Source organism: Bubalus kerabau, chromosome 19 (genome assembly GCF_029407905.1).
Source record: "Bubalus kerabau isolate K-KA32 ecotype Philippines breed swamp buffalo chromosome 19, PCC_UOA_SB_1v2, whole genome shotgun sequence".
NCBI classification, from domain to species: domain Eukaryota; kingdom Metazoa; phylum Chordata; class Mammalia; order Artiodactyla; family Bovidae; genus Bubalus; species Bubalus kerabau.
This window is the reverse complement of record NC_073642.1, coordinates 70,810,358-70,824,020: the sequence shown is the minus strand read 5'-3', so window position 1 is coordinate 70,824,020 and position 13,663 is coordinate 70,810,358. Positions and strand designations below refer to the sequence as shown.

The 13,663-nt window shown below is 47.0% G+C and overlaps 1 gene segment (V, D, J or C); it reads left to right on the top strand.

Moving 5' to 3' along the window:
* Positions 1-348: 348 nt before the first annotated feature.
* LOC129633978 (immunoglobulin heavy variable 4-38-2-like) lies at positions 349-2,644 on the top strand. The segment is given in 3 exon segments: positions 349-427; positions 510-817; positions 2,486-2,644. Coding segments are annotated over 3 exon segments (513 nt in total).
* The last annotated feature ends 11,019 nt before the right edge of the window (positions 2,645-13,663 follow it).

The following is a 13,663-nucleotide window of genomic DNA, read 5'->3' as shown; positions in this document are numbered from 1 at the left end:
GTGGGCATTTATTGAATAAAGGGAAACACATTCTTGGGATTAAAGTCTCTTCCCCAAATCTACCATTGCTCCCTGAAAGCATCATTTTTCCTGACCAGCCCTCCTTCATCATTTCCTTCCTCAACAGTCTTCCTGGTATAGGGAGGGGGACCCCAGGAGGGGCTGAGTTCTCTGAGGGCACAGGCAGCACCCCCCTCAGAAGGGGAGCCCCATAGACAGGATCTCTATTCACTGCTTTCTGCTTTTTATACAGAGATCCCTCCCGTATGCAAATATCCACTCAGGTCACAGGGTAGAAACACAGCACCAGCTCCCTTAAATTCAGCCTCATCCTGAAGCTTGAAGAGACTTGTGGGAGTGGTGACTCTCATCTGCTCGAAGATGAACCCACTGTGGACCCTCCTCTTTGTGCTCTCAGCCCCCAGAGGTGAGTGTCTCTGGGTCAGACATGGGCACGTGGGGAAGCTGCATCTGAGCCCACGGGTCACCGTGCTTCTCTCTCTCCACAGGGGTCCTGTCCCAGGTGCAGCTGCAAGAGTCGGGCCCCAGCCTGGTGAAGCCCTCACAGACCCTCTCCCTCACCTGCACGGCCTCTGGATTCTCATTGACCAGCTATGCTGTAGGCTGGGTCCACCAGGCTCCAGGGAAGGCGCTGGAGTGGGTTGGTGGTTTAGATAATGATGGAGACACATGCTATAACCCAGCCCTGAAATCCCAGCTCAGCATCACCAAGGACAACTCCAAGAGCCAAGTCTCTCTATCACTGAGCAGCGTGACACCTGAGGACACGGCCGTGTACTACTGTGCAAAGGACACAGTGAGGGGAAGTCAGTGTGAGCCCTACAAAAACCTCCCTGCATTGGGGCCCGTGACCACCAGAGGGAGCTCAGGACTCAGTACAGAGCTGAGTACTGGAGCAGGTGCAGAAGAGGCGTTGGGAGATGGGGATCCTGGGTGGGATTCTCCTCAGGGCTTCTCTTTCCTCCTCCTGCCCAGGAGCTGCACCTCAGACCCTCTTCTGTGTCCTGGTATTTCATTGTTGTGGTTTATGTCACTCTCAGACAACTGTGTGTGTATATACATTTCAATTTAGCTTGAAGCAAGGATAGCTTTTTGAAAACACACACTCACACATAATACTCAACAGCTAATTTTTTTCCCCTTCATTTTTATTCCTTCAAGGGAACTCAGTAAAACACTTGCTGCTCCTACTGCTAAGTCACTTCAGTCGTGTCTGACTCTGTGCGACCCCATAGACGCCAGCCCATCAGGCCCCACCATCCCTGGGATTTTCCAGGCAAGAACACTGGAGTGGGTTGCCATTTCCTTCTCCAATGCATGAAAGTGAAAAGTGAACATGAAGTCGCGCAGTCGTGTCCGACTCTTCGCGACATCAGGGACTGCAGCCCACCAGGCTCCTCCATCCATGGGATTTTCCAGTCAAGAGTGCTGGAGTGGGTGCCGTTGCCTTCTCTGTCTTCTCTTTAAGTGGTGACACTTAAAACACTTGACTCTCGTTAATTTAAAACTGTTAACTATCCTGAAAGGAAACATCAGATATTTAAACATTTCAATCTTTGTTTTGTTTTCTACATGAGGAAGGAAGAGACTCAACCTCCTTCTTCCTGTCAAACTGCACCATTATAATCTGGAGCAGGCAGTGTCAAAAGCTCCAGTGTCAGGGGTCCCCAGGGCTGCATATGTAATGATTCTCATCATTCACAGATTCTGTACTGCAAATTCACCTACATGCTAGCTTTTATTGGCATCTTAACACAAACACTGTTACCTTGTGTCCTTATATAGACATTGACACTTTGGCCAGTTCACTGAGTCACTCAACACACACACATTCCAGGTGAGCCAATCCGGGTGATACCATCTCGCCTCAACGTCTCTGAAGTCCACATCCCATTCTGAGCTTATGTCGGGATCATTTATAAGGGCAAATACAGAGGTCCTCAGGTGGATTTCTCTGTGGAGTCAGGACGAGGGGCTGAGCTGAGATGGGCAAGGGGCAGGAGGTGGGGGCCGTCAGGACAGAGACTCTGGGCTCAGAAAGGGGGACCTGCCCTGGGATCTGGTTCCAAGCCATCTGATAGACACACTGCTTTCCCACCCCTGCTTGCCAACCATGTAAACTCAGAAGGCACCCATGGGGATCCTGGAATGACCAGGGTGAGTGTGACCACAGCCTCTCTACACTCACAGGAATAGAGCTCCTCAATGCAAATTCCTCCTCAAGCTCCAAGGAAAAATCCACCCCTGAGCTATGGGAGCTCACCACTCTCTGCTTACACAGGATGGAGGTCTCAGTGAAGGCAGAGCTGTTGTGTAGAAGACGAGGCTTTGAGGTCTTCTCCTCTGACTGGTGGCTGTTCCCCAAGGGGAAGGCCAGGCGTCAGGCACGCATCTGTGGGGGTAATTGTGAGAGCAGGTGACTGACTGGGTTTGAATCTTCTTGTCCCCGGGTGTCCTGTCCCAGGTGAAGGTGCAAGAGTCGGGCCCAGAACTGGTGAAGCCCTCGCAGATCGTCTCCCTCACATGTGCTGTCTCTGGTTGCTCCATCACGTGGTTATGGTGGGAGCTGGCTCCACCAGGCCCCAGGGAAGGGGCTAGCGTGGATGGGAAGCACATACTATAATGGTGACACTTACCACAGCCCCTCCATCAAGAGCCACACCTCCATCTCCAGGGGCACGTCTAAGAACCAGTCCTCCCTGCAGCTGAGCTCTGTGACCACTATGGACACAGCTGTGTATTATTGTGCAAGAGACACAGTGAGGGGATGTCAATGTCAGCCCAGACACAGGCCACCCTCCGGCACCCCATGACCACCAGGGGGCTTGTGCGACACACCGAGCACAGGGCTGAGCCCAGGAGCAGGTGCCCTGGGCTTGGAGGGGATGCTCGGGAGAGCCTGTGCTTTCCTCTTCCAGCCCAAGACTCCACCAGAGACCCTCGTCTGTGTCCTAACGTCTCACTGCTGTGCTTTATGTCACCCTTGGCATACTGTGGGAATATGCATGTTTTTGCAGTTAATTTCCTGTTGAAGTAGAATGGATTTTTTACATACACGTTTAATACTCCAGAACTAACAATAATTTGTTGCTTTACTTTTCTTCTCCTGAAAGGATATCAGCATATCCCTGAGGCCCATCACCATTTTCCTGGTGAGTCTGAATCTAGAAATTTTTGAAGGTTCTGAGAAGACACAGGAGATTTCAGTTGCTACAATTTTTGTTGTTTTTGAACATGTACATGGACATGTTCTGTACATGTTTTGTACATGTGGAAGGAAGAGACTCACTCCTTCTTTCAGTGAAACTGCAAAAACAGGTAGAATTCTGCCGTGTCCAGTGTTATAGTTGTAGCACAGAGAGCCCCAATACTGCATATACAGACATCCTTGTTACTCAGATTCCGCATTTGCAAGTTCACCTACTTTTTAGCTACTATTAGCATAATAAAACATATACCATTTTTTCATGGTCATTAATGGACATTTACAATGTGGACTGCCTTTAAATCATCCAACACATGCATGTTTCTACTTGAGGGCAGTCAAGCCCATTCCCTCATTTTTCATCCAATCATGTAAATCAGTCTCCTTCATGTTCAGTTTACTGACATATTTTCACATTTTGTGCTCCTTACGTGACAGTTTCCCTCTTTAAAATGACCCCGTGTGTAGTCCTCATGCACAGGCTAGTGTCTCTAAGCACCCATTGCTGCAAGCTAACTTTAAATAGAAAATATCTCTCTCAGAAAGGTTCATTCAGGCAAGAATGGTACTTCTGGGCATGTGAGCTTGACATTGATGCCTCAAATATAAACATCATTTTTTAAGATGGGATTCAGATCTCAATCTTTGTTTTTTGAGGTAGCCTTGGAAACTTGGTTGAGTTCCAAATACTGATGGTAAAATGGAGATTTATGGACAAGAAGGAGATTGACTGGATGGAAGATGACCATGAAGAGATTTCAAGTTCAGGGGGTCCTGGCTAGACTGTCTCCCAAGGATTCTTGGTCAATAGACATCAGGGAGATCAGAATCACCTGGGAGACAGCAGGTTTAATGAAATGATTCCAACATTGAGAATGATCAGAGGTCAAGGGTAAGCGTGCTCACTAATCTGACTTAGGTGTCTTGATAAAACTAGGAAAGGATGGACACAGAAACCCACAGGTCAAGACCTCGTTGAGAAACAAATTTTAGGAAGCCAGAGTAAAATGTGGTCAAGGCATCCTTGTCACCTTGGGATTCAGCATTCTTATCTTCATTGACCTGGTCCTCTGAAAGTCAGCTTTAACCCAAAGGAAGATGATCTGTCTGGTCCTTCCCCATCCTGCTGGCATCTCTGAGCTGTGAGCATCCCCCGGGTCTGAGGAAGGTGGAGTGATGTAGTGACCTCTGTGAAGAGGTCTCATGCTTTCTCCTTCCCAGGTGTCCTGTCCCAGATGCTGGGGCGGGAGTTGAACCAGGACTATTGGAGGCCCTCTCCTCACCTGGTCTGTCTGTGGATTCTGCATCACACAGAGTGCTGACTGCTGGGACTGGAGCCCTCAGTCTGAAGAGTCAGAGCTGCAGGGACGGGGTGCTTTGCTCCCAGGAATAGCGCAGCATAGAGCATGTCTCTCCAGAAACCACTCTCCATCCAGAGACATGTCCATCTAGCTCCACGAGGACCTAGGACACAACCCTGTGTTGCTGTCCCAGGAGGTCCAGGGAGAACTCAGACCCAACCCACGTAACACTGCCTACAGGGCTGCTCCAAGCACCAGGGGACACCCGCGCCATCAGGAAACAAGAGGACACTTTTCAAGGCAGGAGAGAAAATGTCACGATGAGGTTTTCTCTCAGAAGCTGGGGTCTCTCCACTGGAACATTCCCTCCCCTGCAAGCTCCTTCCACTGTCACCCCAGAGAGCTTTCCTGTTTCTGAACCTGGGATGCGATTTCATGGAGTCAGGCTGGTCTGTCTTTCCCCATCTGTCTTAGGACAGGCTGCACAGAAATATTTACTCAGGGGACCTATTAGGTCACCACTTTCTGTTACTTGCTGTCAACTTTTTAATGGTTAATTCTTCTACTTAACTTCGAGTCTGCTTTCACCTTCAGATGGATTTCCAAATCCTCTCAGGCTGAAATTCTCCCCAGCTCTGTTAGACTCTGTGTCTTTCATTTAAATAGTGAGTAGTATTTGAAGTTGGCAATTGATGTCATAGAGCACTGGAGTGACTTTTTCCCCAGAGGACACTTGAAAATGTCTGGACACCAGTTAGGCTGTATCGTAAGGGGTGAATTGTAGGTGGCTAGTTCTGCATTTGGTAGACAGATAAATAATAGATGAAATAGAAATGAAAATAAAAGGAAACAATGCAAACAATTGGATCCTAACAATATGGTTCAGTACAGTCTCTCGGTCCTGCCCGACTCTTTGGGACCCCATGAATCACAGCACACCTCACCTCCCTGTTCTTCTCCAACTCCAGGAGAATACTCAAACTCATGTCCATCGAGTCAGTGATGCCATCCAGCCATCTCATCCTCTGTCGTCCCCTTCTCCTCCTGTCCCCAAGCCCTCCCAGCATCAGAGATTTTTCCAATGAGCCAACTCTTCGCATGAGGTGGTCAAAGTATTGGAGTTTCAGCTTTAGCATCAGTCCTTCCGATGAACACCCAGGTGATCTCCTTTAGAATGGACTGGATGGATCTCCTCATGGTCCAAGGGACTCTCAAGAGTCTTCTCCAACACCACAGTTCAAAAGCATCAATTCTTCAGCGCTCACCTTTCTTCATAGTGAAGAAATTCTCACATCCATACATCTCACATTTGACATCCAGCATTTGAGCACGTTAGCATTTTGTACTTTAGCTCCTCTAAAGGTGTGTAACAGTATCTCATCTGCCTGTTATTTCATGCTTCCTAAGTAGTCAAACAGGAGATGACAAGAGTGAACATCGACATTTTGGAATCAGCCAACTAAGATGGACTGGAATGGGTGGGTTTAACTCAGAGGACCATTATATCTACTACTGCAGGCAAGAATCCCTTAGGAGAAATGGAGTAGCCATCATAGTCAACAAAAGAGTCTGAACTGCAGTACTTGGATGCAGTGTCAAAAATGACAGAATGATCTCTGTTCGTTTCTGGGGCAAAGCATTCAATATCATGGTAATCCTAGTGTATACCCTGACCAGTAATGCTGAAGAAGTAAGTTCAACGGTTCTATGAAGACCTACAGGACCTTCTAGAATTAACATCCAAAGAAGATGTCCTTTTCATTACAGGGGACTGGATTGCATAAGTAGGAAATCACGAAAAACCTGGAGTAACAGACAAATTTGGCCTTGGAGTACAGAATGAAGCAAGACAAAGGCTAATAGAGTTCTGCCAAGAGAATGCACTGGTCATAACAAACACCCTCTTCCAACCACATAAGAGAAGACTCTACACATAGACATCACCAGATGGCCAACACAGAAATTAGATTGATTATATTGTTTGATGCCAAAGATGGAGAAGCTCTATAGAGTCAGCAAAAACAAGACCAGGAGCTGACTGTGGCTCAGATCATGAACTCCTTATTGCCAAATTCATACTTCAATTGAAGAGACTAGGGAAAACCACTAGACCATTCAGGCGTGACCTAAATCAAATTCCTTACGATTATACAGTGGAAGTGAGAAATAGGTTTAAGGGACTAGATCTGACAGAGTCCCTGATGAACAATGGACAGAGGCTTGTGACAATGTACAGGAGACAGGGAGCAACACCATCCTCACGGAAAAATAAATGCAAAAAGCAAAATGGCTATCTGAGGAGGCCTTACAAATAGCTGTTAAAAGAAGAGACAGGTGGAGAAAAGGAAAGATATACCCATTTGAATGAAGACTTTCAAAGAACAGCAAGGAGAGATAAGAAAGCCTTCCTCAGGGATCAATGCAGAGAATTAAAGGAAAACAATAGAATGGGAAAGACTAGAGATCTGCTCAAGAAAATTAACGATACCAAGGTAACATTTGATGCAAAGATGGGCTCAAGAAAGGACAGAAATGTTATGGACCTAACAGAAGCAGAAGATATTAAAAAGAGGTGGCAAGAATACAAAGAACTGTACAAAAAACATCTTCACAATGCAGATAATCATGATGGTGTCATCACTCACCTAGAGCCAAACATTCTGGAATGTGAAGTCAATGGGCCTTAGAAAGCATCACTATGAACAAAGCTAGTGGAGGTGATGGAATTCCAGTTGAGCTACTTCAAATCCTAAAAGATGATGCTGTGAAAGTTTGCACTCAATATGACAGCAAATTTGGAAAATTCAGCAGGGGCCACAGGACTGGAAAAGACAGTTTTCATTTCAATCCCTAAGAAAGGCAATGCCAAAGAATGCTCAAACTACTGCACAATTGCATTCATCTCAAACGCCAGTAAAGTAATGCCAAAATTCTCCAAGTAGCCTTGGACAATATGTGAACTGAGAACTTTAAGATCTTCAAGTTGGTTTTAGAAAAGGCAGAGGAACCAGAGATCAAATTGCCGACATCTTCTGGATCATCAAAAAAGCAAGAGAGTTTCAGAAAAACGTCTATTTCTGCTTTATTGACTATGCCAAAGCTTTTAACTGTGTGTATCACAATAAACTGTGGAAAATTCTTAAAGAGATGTCAATACCAGACCCCCTGACCTGCCTCTTGAGAAATCTGTATGCAGGTCAAGAAGCAACAGTTAGAACTGGACATGGAACAGACTGGTTCCAAATAGGAAAAGGAGTACATCAAGGCTGTATATTGTCACCCTGCTTATTTAACTTATATACAGAGAACATCATAGGAAATGCTGGGCTGGATGAAGCACAAGCTGGAATCAAGATTGCCAGGAGGAATATCAATAACCTCAGCTATGCAGATGACACCACCCTTATGGCAGAAAGTGAAGAAGGACAAAAAGCTACTTGATGAAAGTGAAAGAAGAGAGTGAAAAAGTTGGCTTAATGCCGGGGTCCAGCCTCGGCTGATCCAGGGTATTCGAAGGAGAGACGGCTAGGCGACCTATTCAAATGTTAATTAGATATAATAAAGAGGAATAGAATGAGGATAGCTCAGTAGGAAAATTCAGTGGAGAAAAGAAGCTGAGTGGCTTGGTTTATGCGGAAAATCAATATAACCCGTGACACCAGGTTAGCTCTGACCACGGAGGCCGCAGGCGCCCTCTCGAATAGCGGAAGGTGCCCCACCTTAGACACCTTCTCGAGTGGGTCTTAGAAGCCCAGGCAAATAAATGGTCGCAGAGGACATCCACGCTCCAGATGGACACTCAGCTGGAAGTTAAAGGGAAGAATGACATGGGGAGACCAAGCGTTGGTGAGCAAGGCCCATAGCTTTATTTTCAACAGGGGCTTTTATACCCTAAGTTACACATAGAGGACAATAGGGGATGCAAAATCAGCAGTCTTTGATGCTTATCAAAAACCAGGGTTTCTTTCCTGCAGATTTATCGTATACAAATGGTTTAGGTGATTTACATCATCTTCTGGCCAGAGGCCTATTAACATTTTATGACTCTTGACAAGGACTTATCAACAAAGACTTATTTTCTCTAAGAGTAATTATTCTAAGGTTTGGCGCCATCTTCCGAAGATAAGATTACGTTCCTATAGGGTGGATGTGTAATGGGTTTACAAAGGAAAGAATTTACTACCTTAAGGGTCTAAAGTTACTAACACCAAGGCCACTACTTATTTTTTCTACATACCAACTATATTAATTAATGCACATTCAAGGATACAATTCAAGGGATGTGAAAACTTGGCAACAAACATTGGCTCATCAATGAAATCTTTTACTAGTTTTATTCTGACAGTTTCTAATTCTCTGAGAGGCTCTAAGCTATTTGAATATCTTAAGCTTCCCGTGCCTCTGGAGGCTGGGAGACTGTAAACAATCGTATGCATAGCTGTAGGTGTCCGGGTAAACTTGTCAGGCGAGTTAGAGAGCCATCTGAGGGGTTTGGATTTAAACACTCCTAATTGCCCAGGAACTTTATTAATTGGAGCTGTAAGTTAACTCTTTGACAGAGAGAGTGAGATGGTGGTGGGGGACAGCCCCCAGTAAAGTCAGAGGTGAGAGCACAAAGCAATAAAGTAGGCAGACTCTGGTTTTTTGGGGGGTAGATGCTCGAGAATATCCGGGGGCACTCCCGAGGCTCGATCCCGCCTTTGCGTATGCCGAGCCTCCTTCCTCATGACCTTTGTCACGAGTGGAATGTCTCTCGCCGGCTCCCGGCAGCTTAATACTCAACATTCAGAAAACTAAGGTCATGAAAACCGGTCCCATCACTTCATGGCAAATAGATGGAGAAACAGTGCAAGAAGTGAGAGACTTTATTTTGGGGGGCTCCAAAATCACTGCAGATGCTGACTGCAACCTTGAATCAAAAAGACGATTACTCCTTGGAAGAAAAGTTATGACCAATCTACACAGCATATTAAAAAGCAGAGACATTACTTTGTCAAAAAAGGTTCGTCTAGGCAATGGCACCCTATTCCAGTACTCTTGCCTGGAAAATCCCATGGATGGAGAAGCCTGGTAGGCTGTAGTCAATGGGGTCGCTTAGAGTCGGACACGACTGAGTAACTTCCGTTTCACTTTTCACTTTCATGCATTAGAGAAGGAAATGGCAACTCAATCCAGTGTTCTTGCCTGTAGAATCCCAGGGACGGGGGAGCCTGGTGGGCTTCCATCTATGGGATCGCACAGAGTCGGACAGGACTGAAGCTACTTGGCTGCAGCAGTCAAGGCTATGGTGTTGCCAGTAGAAATCTATGGATGTCAGAGTTGGACTGCAAAGAAATCTGAGCCCCGAAGAAATGATGCTTTTGAACTGTGGTGTTGGAGAAGACTCTTGAGAGTCTCTTGAACTGCAAGGGGATCCACCCAGTCCATCCTAAAGGAAATCAATCCTGAATATTCATAATAATCCTGAAGGACTGAAGTTGAAGCTGAAACTCTAATACTTTGGCCACCTGATGCTAAGAGCTGACTCATTTGAAGAGACCCTGAGGCTTGGAAAGATTGAAGGTGGGAGGAGAAGGGGATGACAGAAGATGAGATGGTTGGATGGCATCACTCACTCCATGTACTTAGGTTTGGGTAAACTCCAGGAGTTGGTGATGTGACGTTGGTGACACCAGGGAGGCCTGGCGTGCTGTGGTCCATGGGGTCCCAGAGAGTCAGGCACGACTGAGTGACTGACTGAACTCAAATAGTCAGATGATAAAACAATATCTATATGAAAAGACAGGGCCATCCTATACTGTGTCTTCAGTCCTCTTCCTGGATGCAGTGATTTCAATGCAGCTCATAAACCACATGTTCCCCTGACCAAATTCGAATACTGAGTGAGCTGAAGGGAAGAGACTTCACAGGGACCCAGAAACACCACAGGGATGGTGATCACACTCCATCCCCACTTACAAGGACAGGGCTGGTCCACATGAAAACTCCTCCTCATGCTCCAGGATACAATCCACCCCTGGGTTGAGGGAGCTCACATCCCTCCTCCCACAGGGCTGAGGTGTCAGGAAAGGCAGGGTGGTGGTGTAGAAGACAGGGGTGTGGGGTCTTCTCCTCTGCCTGGTGACAGCTCCCCAAGGTGAGGGTCTCAGGTGCAGATATGGGACTGTGGGGATCGTTGTGACTGCAGGTCACTGACAGGGACTGATTCTCCTTCCCAGTGTCCCCTCCCAGAAGCACTGCAGCAGTCAGGCCAGAACTGGTGAGCCCTCACTGACCCTGTCCTCACGTGCGCTGTCTCTGCTTCCTCCATCACATTGTTATTGTGGGAACTGGATATCCCAGGCCGCAGGGAAGGGGCTAGAGCAGATGGCATGCATAAACTACGACGGTGACACTGACCACAGCCCCTCCATCAGGAGCCACGCCTCCATCTCAGAGACATCCAAGATCAGTTCTCCCTGCAGCTGAGCTCTGTGACCGCTGAGGACACGGCCGTGTGTTGCTGGGCAAGAGACACAGTGAGGGGAAGGCAGTGTGAACCCAGACACAAGCCACCCTCTGGGGGCTCTATGACCAGCAGTGGGTGCTGGGCACACACAATTGTGTGTTGCACGAGCAGGTGCAGAAGGTCATTGACAGCTGGCCTCCTGTTGGGAGGCTTCCTCTCCTTGTAGCAGTTTTTCTGGGGAACTTCTCTGCATTCATGACTCTTAGGTACCTCCTCAGTCTCTGAGGCAGATTGGTGGTTGGGATAGGGGATTATATCCTCACTGCATGAAAGGCACAGTCTCTAGGGTTGCTTCCTCTTGTCACTTAGGCCCGTTCTCTGGACATTTGGTGTAAGCTCGCTATGTTCACAGGAGAGGCTCTGTGTGACTCAACAGTGCGGCTCAGCACAGCAGGGCCAGTGAACGAGCTAGACAGCGGTCAGCAGTTTAAATGCAGCTGGACTCAGACAACAGAGGTGTATAAGCCCAGCGCCAGGGAAGAACCCCCCTTGGTGGTGCTAACTGAACTGACATCTCACTCACTGCATCAGCCATAGTTCTCTATATGGAGATGCAGCAGGACCTACACGCCAGCCTGAGATAGAAGCTGAGTCTGCTGACAGCACACACAGATGCAGGAAGATGAAAAGTTTGTGTCGTCTGTGGTCCTGCATATATGTCTGTGGTGTCCTCAGACTCACCTTCTACATCAACCTGGGGTGGGGTCCCACTGAATTTCCATGGAGAGAACTATGAATAATGGTCTGAGTGTGGTGTAGCTCTTTGAGCACCACTGAGCGGCATTCCTCCCTTCACTAATTGACAGGCTCTAGTAGGTGCAGCAGCATCTGTCCTTTGGGTGGTTTTACGGCAGATAGAGGACACATAGTAAAGGGAAGCTTTTACTTTAAAACAATTCCTACTTGATATCCTCAGCTTTCTTGTCCAGCTATGAGCCACAAGAAGTATATGTGAGGACAAGTCTTTCAATGAGAGAGTACAATACATCTAAGGAATATACAGAATATTCCCTGATGAATAAAGAAGCCATTGTGAGCACCGTCGTGGTGTTCAGCCATCCCTCCTGACTGTCTCATGGAACAAACACTACCTTTAGCTCATGGAACGTGGTGATTTTAAACACTTTTGTCCTAATATATGCATGCTGGTCGTTCCAGTCATGTTAGACTCTTTACCACCCAATGGACTGTAGCCCATTCGGCTCTTCTGTCCATGAAATTTTCCAAGTAGGAATACTGGAGCAAGTTACCATGCTCTCCTCCAGGGCATCTTCGTGACCCAGGGATCAAACCTGTGTCTCTTACATCTGCTTATTGGGAGGCGGGTTCCTTATCACTAGCGCCATCTTTCGATCATTATGTGAGTCTCATTCAGCAGAAATCACACAAAGAGAAGTGAACAGAGTAAACAATGAGAAAGTGAATGTTGTTCAGTTGTATCCAACACTTTGTGATCCCCCAGACTATACAGTCCATGGAATTTTCCAAGGAAGAATACCGGAGTGAGTAGCATTTCCCTTCTACAGGGCATCTTCCCAACTCAGGGATCAAACCCAGGTCTCCCAAATCAGGCAGATTCTTCGCCAGCTGAGCCACAAGGGAAGCCCAAGTATACTGGAGTGGGTAGCCTATCCTTTCTCCAGCAGCTCTTCCAGTCCCAGGAGTCGAATCCTATACGGTAGGATGATTCTTTACCAACTGAGCTAACAGTTCAGCTGCTAAGTAATGGCTGACTTTTCACAACCCCATGCACTGCAGCATGCCAGACTTCCCTGTCCATCTCCAACTCCCAGAACTTGCTCAAGCTTATGTCCATCCAGTCGATGATGCCATGCAACCATCTCATCCACTGTCATCCCCTTTTCCTCAAGTTTTCAATCTTTCCCAGCATCAGGGTCTATTCCAATGAGTCTGTTCTTCAAATCAGGTGGCCAAAGTATTGGAGCTTCAGCTTCAGCATCAGTCCTTCCAATGAATATTCAGGACTGGTCTCCTTAGGATAGACTGGTTTGATCTCCTTGCAGGCCAAAGACTCTCAACAGACTTCTCCAACACCACCAGTCAAAAACATCAATACTTGAGCACTCAGCTTTCTTTATGGTCCAACTCTCATATCCATACATGACTACTGGAAAATCCATAGCTTTACAAGACAGACTTTGGCCAGCAAATAAAGTCTCCCCTTTTTAATGCGCTGTCTAGGTTGGTCAAAGCTTTTCTTCCAAGGAGCATGCTCTCAGGGAAGCTTGAACTGAATCGCGGAAGCCCAAACAATGAGAAAAATCACAAGCCAATGAAACAAGGAGCCCAGATGCGGGTGGTCCCAGATTTGGTGAAATCAGTATTTCATGTACCTGGAGAGAATGAACAACCTTCCACATGGCACACCCACATGTCAGCCCCTCCCTCAAGGGACCCCCTATCATGTATGGATGTGATGACTGCATTCCCTGGTTACACGGGGACATGGAAAGGGGCTGGGAGAAGGGGACAGCTCCTATCAAATTACCTAAGGAACCCAGAATCACAGAGAGGCACTTTATCCTGCCTTCTGACTACAACTGGGCCACCAGGGACATAAATCTCCTCACCGTGGTGCTTTCTGAATTCCAGCCTCTTGAAGAGCTT